The sequence below is a fragment of the Siphateles boraxobius genome, unplaced genomic scaffold (genome assembly GCF_051911475.1).
Source record: "Siphateles boraxobius isolate OS27281-9 unplaced genomic scaffold, OSU_SipBor_1 99, whole genome shotgun sequence".
NCBI classification, from domain to species: domain Eukaryota; kingdom Metazoa; phylum Chordata; class Actinopteri; order Cypriniformes; family Leuciscidae; genus Siphateles; species Siphateles boraxobius.
Window position 1 is genome coordinate 829220 of NW_027509229.1, and position 6887 is coordinate 836106.

The following is a 6887-nucleotide window of genomic DNA, read 5'->3' on the forward strand; positions in this document are numbered from 1 at the left end:
TTGGGCTCTAGCGCATGGCGCCTCGCTAACAGACATCTGCAGAGCTGCAGGCTGGGCGACACCTAACACATTCACCAGATTCTATAATCTCCGAGTGGAGCCAGTGTCCTCTCGTGTACTCGCTTCAACCAGCTAGTACCGGACCCGCTCAGGTGTCTTCGCTTGCTCGCCATTCCACTCCACGGACTGGATACGTGCGATATTCTCCTCAGGTGAGCTTCCCCGAAAGCCCTGAGCTCCTCCAGCACTCCTGACGTCGGCGCCAGTGTCTATTGCCTGCGCGTCGGCTAGGTGCCTCCCGTGTGCATGGTCCCTCCTCTGAGCGATCCCCACATGTGTATTTCCACTGTAAGCCTCTTTGAGCATGTGTCTTTCCCTTGGCAAGCCACCTTGCCACCCCTGGGGTTGAAATATTCCACCTGCGGCTGGACACCCCAGTGTTCTCCATATGTCTCCTTCGGGTCATATGTGTATTCTCTAAGTCCCCCCTGGGTTGGCAGTAATTGCATATTTCTCCTAAACTTTGGGATATGCTCCCCAGTGTACCTTGGTATTCCTGTGCTAAATAGGAGTCCTTCGTCCGTGCCGGTCTCACGACAGGGATCTCAGATTTACGCAGGGCACTGGAAGACAGCTGAGAAGGTGGCGTGATTAGACTGGTAACCCCATTCGTCGTCATCCGACGTAACTCGGAGTGACAACGAAAGGGAACGTCTCGGTTACGTATGTAACCCTCGTTCCCTGAGTAGGGAACGGAGACGTTACGTCTGCCTGCCCCTTTCCGCTGTACCGCGGGGATCGCCTGAGCTCAGTCTTGGCTCCTCAGCGAATAAACATATCTGCATGTTGCCGGCGTCCTCCTTTTATACCCACGAGGTGGGGCGGAGATACGCTATGCAAATTCCGTAGACCCATGGCATTTCTTTGCCATTGGCTCGTTTTGTAATACTCGAAGTTGATAGGCTTTCTAAGCGAAACCCCATTCGTCGCCATCCGACGTAACGTCTCCGTTCCCTACTCAGGGAACGAGGGTTACATACATAACCGAGACGTTTCATGTGGTTCTTCTCCCTCGCTGTATTATGGGTTTGCTATGTGGGGGGAAATTTGCTGGTTACGTTCGTGAGACAATCAACTAATTACTATTATTATATTGCGTATTAAGACCCTTGATCCTCACCTGACTATGGCTTTGTAAACTTTATCCATGATGTGGTTTATAATGGACTGTGGTACAGAAACTTGCTTTACTCTGGCTATTCTCTGCCGTCTCAGACGACGATGTTTGTCCTGTTTGAGACACCGTAGCTTCTTCGAAAGGGCAGGGGTGAGCAGTGGGCTGAGCCCTTAGTGTAAACTCACAACCGAACCGCTAGATGTTGCTAAAAGTCACACACTGCACCTTTAAACATGCCCTGTCTGACAACTTTAAGATAAACTGCCTCTGTTATTAGAGATGCATACAATCTTTAGATCTATTGTCCATACTTAATGTTTATATTTGACTATAGTTAGAAATTCACTTATACTTTTACTGCTTACTTATTTTCTTATTATTGTCTTTTTGGTGGTTGTAATTTATTGATGAACATATGCAGGCAGTGTTGTTGTTTTATTGTTGTTTTGTTTGTTTGTTTGTTTGTTTGTTTGTTTGTTTTGATTTTTCATTTCTCTGTTGTTATGTAGCTAATTATTGTGTTTTATGTTGGGACCCCCTCGAAAACGAGAGGATACTTCTCAAGGGTTTTATCCTAATAATAAACAATTTGAATACGAAAGTCAATTTTGCTTTGGTGGCATGTACCCACTGCAGGCTAAACATTCAGATATTCAGTTTTCAGTATTTTTGAACTGATCTCAACTGCAGATATAAACATGCAGGGCATGTCTGATGTGCTCTTGGCAGATAGTCTTATCCCCTGCTCACACAGGCCACCCAGTGATGATCACATGACCTGCACACTCATAGAGCTCTTATTGGTCAAGAAAAACTATTAGACATGAGAAAAACATTTCCAGTGGTTTAAGGTTTACAGCACCAGTTATGCCCATTTTAATATACAGAAACGTTCGAAAGAATAAACGTGGATGTTCCTCTCCGCCTACACCCAAGATGATTATCAGACACCCCCACATATGCTAAAAGGTAGGTCTTACATCCATTATGCATGCACAAGTCTGCCTATTTACACTTTTTTTAAAAGTGTGACTTAAGTGTCCAAATAAGGAACATTATGTTGTTATAGTTAGAGTGTTGAATTGGGCATTTCTGCTCAAAGGCTTGTCTGTTTCTGTCACACTTCTTAAAAATGAGGCAGTGCTCGTCCTTGATGCAACACATTTATTTCTGAAAAATAAATAATAAAGACACGTTATGTTGTGAACACTCTCCATTGCGTGTACACGAGCGCTCTTTCACTCTACTAGCGTCAGTTTTCTTAACCATGTATCAGAAATAAATATAATGTCCCATAGTGCAACCATTTATGCATATACATGACACTGGACACATTTTTATTGACACCGGTTACCTTCTCTAAATCCATAAACATAACACAATAAACATAAACGTGTTCTATAATCACTCTTACACGGCATAGAAGTATAACTGATAACAATATCGCATCACACACCTTTTACACAAAAACAGGTGAGTAATGCACAAACTCTATACTCATAACCATGAAAATGACAATTTAGTATATATTCACATAACTTCAGCATTTATAACTGTATGCACTTTGTCTTATTGCTCTTTTTATCATAATTTAATGAGTTAGTTTGATCACAGTTTCAACCCAATATCTGTTACTATATATTAACATCACATTCTCACTAAATTAATAATAAAAGCATTTTAAAACTGAGTCTGCCTCGAATTCTAATTGATATTATACCATGAAATGCTCTTTTTACAGCTAATGGCTGACTAAATGTCGTTAGTGGGGTGATTATAGGCCTGTGCACACGTACAATATTTATGTGTATCTCTTTAAACTGTCAAGAAACAATGAGGGCTACATTTCCATGACTTTTATTTTTTAAACCATATCTGTCAAAAAGCTCATACCTTTTATAAATTAGCCAATATATGTAGTGTCAGCGTGGCAGAAGCACACTCGACAGCCACAGTCCTCGTCAGTGCCGTTTATTATGTCTAACCTTGAGATGTATGACCTTTTCAGCATCACTGATAGACATACTGACGTTACATACTGATCTCTTTTTTGTAATAATTGTTTTGTTTTATTGTTGTTCTTTATTATTGAACTCCAATTCAAATTCAACACAAGTTAAGCTCTATGGAAAACATCTGTGACAAACAACAACAAACTGTGTTTACAGTTTTGAAATGTTAAAAAAGGATAAAGTGCTGATTTTAATTCTTCCAAAAATAAAATTTTCATGCCCATTTTTGGTGTATATTAGTTTTGCTAATCAGTATAGCCATTTTTGCTTGTTTCTACACATTTAAGGTTAGGTCGCAATTATTTTCTGTCCTATTCCCGCAAATCACAAATGATTTCAGTAGAGTTCGATGTTAGCATTTAGCTAAACTGTTCAATTTATCAGCCTAAAAATACACATACAAATACTGGACTTTTTTATTACACTGAACATGTGTCATTGATTATTTTAGGTAATTATATTCATAATCAATGTTACTCTCCATCATTGTTAGATCTATTATCTTGGATTTATTTTATCACTATGCATTCTGGGTTTGTCTTATGAAAATCAGTATTGTATGCCTATTGTAGTCAAGTCATCTTTATTTCTATAGCGCTTTATATAATACAGAATGTTTCAAAGCAGCTCTACAGTGATAACAGGAAAATAATGATCAATGATGCAAACAAAATGTAATTCTGCTAGTGTGTACGCTCGAGGCAAAACATTTCAACACAGATCTTCTTTGTTCAGTAGAGTCTTATCAAGCTCGTATACCTGTCACAGATGCTGCTGATAGAGCTTTGCACTTGGTCGTGAACGTTCTTGTACTTGTTTAATATTACTTGATACTGATATAACCACATTCATGAACAGACAGGCCTTTCCGATGTTGAGAGGATTTTACAGTACCTCTTTTCTACAGTAAATCGGTAACACTCCACAATAAGGTTCAGTAGTTAACATTTCTTAATGCATTAACTAACATAAATAACAATAAGCAATAAATTTGTTACAGTATTAATTAATCTTTGTTAAAAATTTTAAAATGGAAAATCCAGCTGTTCATTGTTTATGTTAGTTCACAGTGCATTAAATAATGTTAACAAATTTGATTTTAAAATGTTTTAGTAAATGTCGAAATTAATATTAACTAAGATTAATTAATGCTGAAGAAGTATTGTTCATTCTAAGTTACTACTAAAGTAGTTAACTAATGTTAACTAATGAACCTTATTGTAGAGTGTTACCAGTAAATATGAGGTTATATACCCAAAGACAAATGAATATCAGAAACTACTTAAGACTTGTAGGATTTTTAGGAACATTAGTTAGAATAATCACCTTCATTTATACAGCAATTTTAACAGTATGGATTGTTTCAAAACAGATTTACAGTGATAATAGAAATTACAGTAACAGAGATTGTTTTGGCTTAACAGCAGCTCTAGAATAAAGTTATTGTCCAGCTAAAGTTAGTTTTGATTGATTCACTTCCGTCGCAACGATCATTAGTTATTAACTTAGGAGCCGGTAACACGACACCGTTCTGACAGAAAACCCTTAATGCGGTCCGGCCGCTCATCCGCATAAAACAGTGCCTGGTGCTCGAGAACGAGACACTTAATGATCTTAATGAAGTTGAGTACACATAATTCTCTTCTTCTGAAGATCAGAACCAGAAAGAGCTTTATTGCCAAATGTGCTTGCTCACACAAGGAATTTTCCTTGGTACTGAAGCCTTCCAGTGCACATATACAAATACAGATACAACAAGAAACATAGTAATACAAATTCTACAAATAAAATTATTTTAAAAAAAATACATGAAAATGCTATAAAAATATATGGTCACAGTTGGGATATGTCTAACTGTTGTATCATCTGTGTGTGTTCTCCACAGATAGGATGCTGTTTTCTCTTGTTCTGAGCTCAGTGTTTGCACACGTCAGCTGTGACTCCTGCAGGTGCACGACTGTCCTGTATAAAGGTGTGCGTGTGAACTGCAGCTCGCAGAGCCTGAGAACGCTCCCTCAGCTTCATGCCAACACCACAGATCTCCTGCTGCAGAATAACCTCCTCACCACCATCTCTCCAGGGCATTTAGACATGCTTACAAACCTGCAGCTGCTCAACCTATCCGGGAACCCGTTCCACTGCGACTGCAGGATCCTGTACCTGAGACAGTGGCTTCAGAGAAATAAAGCCGTCTCTGTGAGTCCGGTGTGTGCCAGTCCTCCAGAACTAGCCCACAGGCCCATCGATGAGCTCACTGATGCCGATCTGCCCTCCTGTGCCTCTGACTCCTGCTCTGAGTGGCTTTATAACACCATCTTATGCTCAATGCTCTGCTTTCTCATTGGTTTGCTGCTGTGGTGCGTGCAACTCGCAAGAAACTCTACCTTTACTCTGGGCATTGATGAGAGACACACTGGATTTGAGGCAGAATCTCTTCGATCGCTCAAACCCAAGCACAGAGCGAGGGTGAGATGTAGCATTGGGGATGACATGGACAAGCCTTTACTCAACATGGACATCCTCCCTCAGATACTGGACGTCCTGCACAAGCAACACAACATTAAGATTAAAGTACCATGAGAAACTGAACTCTACACTAATCCCCTCACTTGCTTGTGTGTAGTGGGACACTGCAATTGTGCTTTGATTTGATTTGTAACATGGACTGAGATATAAGGAAATTGTAAATCCTGCCAGTTACTTATATTTTTCTCTGTAAGGTGGATTTTAGTCAGTGTACTGTGGTAAAAAAGAAAAGAAAACAACCTCTGATGAAAAAAGCATTAACTGGGAAGGGAAAACGTATTTTATTTGTTCTATTTGCCAAGACAATAAGTACTAATATAACTATAACTGAAATAAAAATGAATTATAAAAAAAACATATATACATATTTTATTGATAAAATAAAAAAAACAATAATAAAAAATTATATATATATAAAAAAAATTAATTATTAAAATAAAATAAAAGCTATAATAATATTGTAAGGTTTGTGGACTAGTTTTGGCCACTAGAGGCCCTCAGTGTTTCATTTCAGTTTCCCGCCATTTTATCATGTGCAATTGTTCTCACCTGTGCCTCATTTCCCATGATTGTACTGAAGTTGTTCTGTTTCTCTGTTTTTCTCTCAATGTTTGTAATGTTGAGATCAACCTCTCCAGTCTTTGGGTAAATTCCTCTTGTGATTTTCTCTGGATTTATTCGCTCTGTTTGATTATCTGACTTTTTCATTTTGTTGTCCTTATTTTTTACCCATGGAATGTTTTGGGATTTTTTGTTTTGCCTTTGTGTGAAACATAATTTATCCTTTGATGTTTCTAGACCCTCTTTGGGATTTTATGTATTGGTACATTTGGAGATTCTGTTTTGGAAGTACTTTCTGGACTAATTAAATTAGACATTAGGTGTATTCCCTGACTGAGCTCTCGTTTCTGCAACTGGGGAAGCCGCAACAAAGGGGGCGAGACCATTGAGAAGAGTTGTTGTAGAAGAGCACATTTGTGAGACTGCTAAAGCTCTCGCATTCCTCTTTTCACATTTATTGCAATACAATACGTAACACAAATGCAATAGCATGTTATAAAAGCAAGATGACAACATAAGTTATAACTGTAATTAAACTAAACGATACCTGTTCTTTCTTCATGCAGCATATAACTGTATTCTCTGGCTCTGAACCTTAACAGTTCCCACGC

General features: G+C 38.7%; 1 protein-coding gene across 1 annotated transcript; it reads left to right on the top strand.

Annotated features, from left to right (window-relative positions):
* Positions 1-1995: 1995 nt before the first annotated feature.
* LOC143733409 (platelet glycoprotein IX-like) lies at positions 1996-5954 on the top strand. Its single transcript, XM_077225118.1, has 2 exons — positions 1996-2146; positions 5075-5954. Exons 1-2 carry the CDS (start codon positions 2089-2091, stop codon positions 5767-5769), a joined length of 753 nt encoding a protein of 250 aa, XP_077081233.1. The 5' UTR covers positions 1996-2088; the 3' UTR covers positions 5770-5954.
* The last annotated feature ends 933 nt before the right edge of the window (positions 5955-6887 follow it).

Bases quoted from the DNA above. Each gene is read 5' to 3' on its own strand.
- LOC143733409 (XM_077225118.1), top strand. From the start codon at position 2,089: ATGTTCCTCTCCGCCTACACCCAAGATGATTATCAGACACCCCCACAT. The intron at 2,147-5,074 runs GTAGGTCTTACA...TGTTCTCCACAG, and splicing joins ACCCCCACATATGCTAAAAG to ATAGGATGCTGTTTTCTCTT.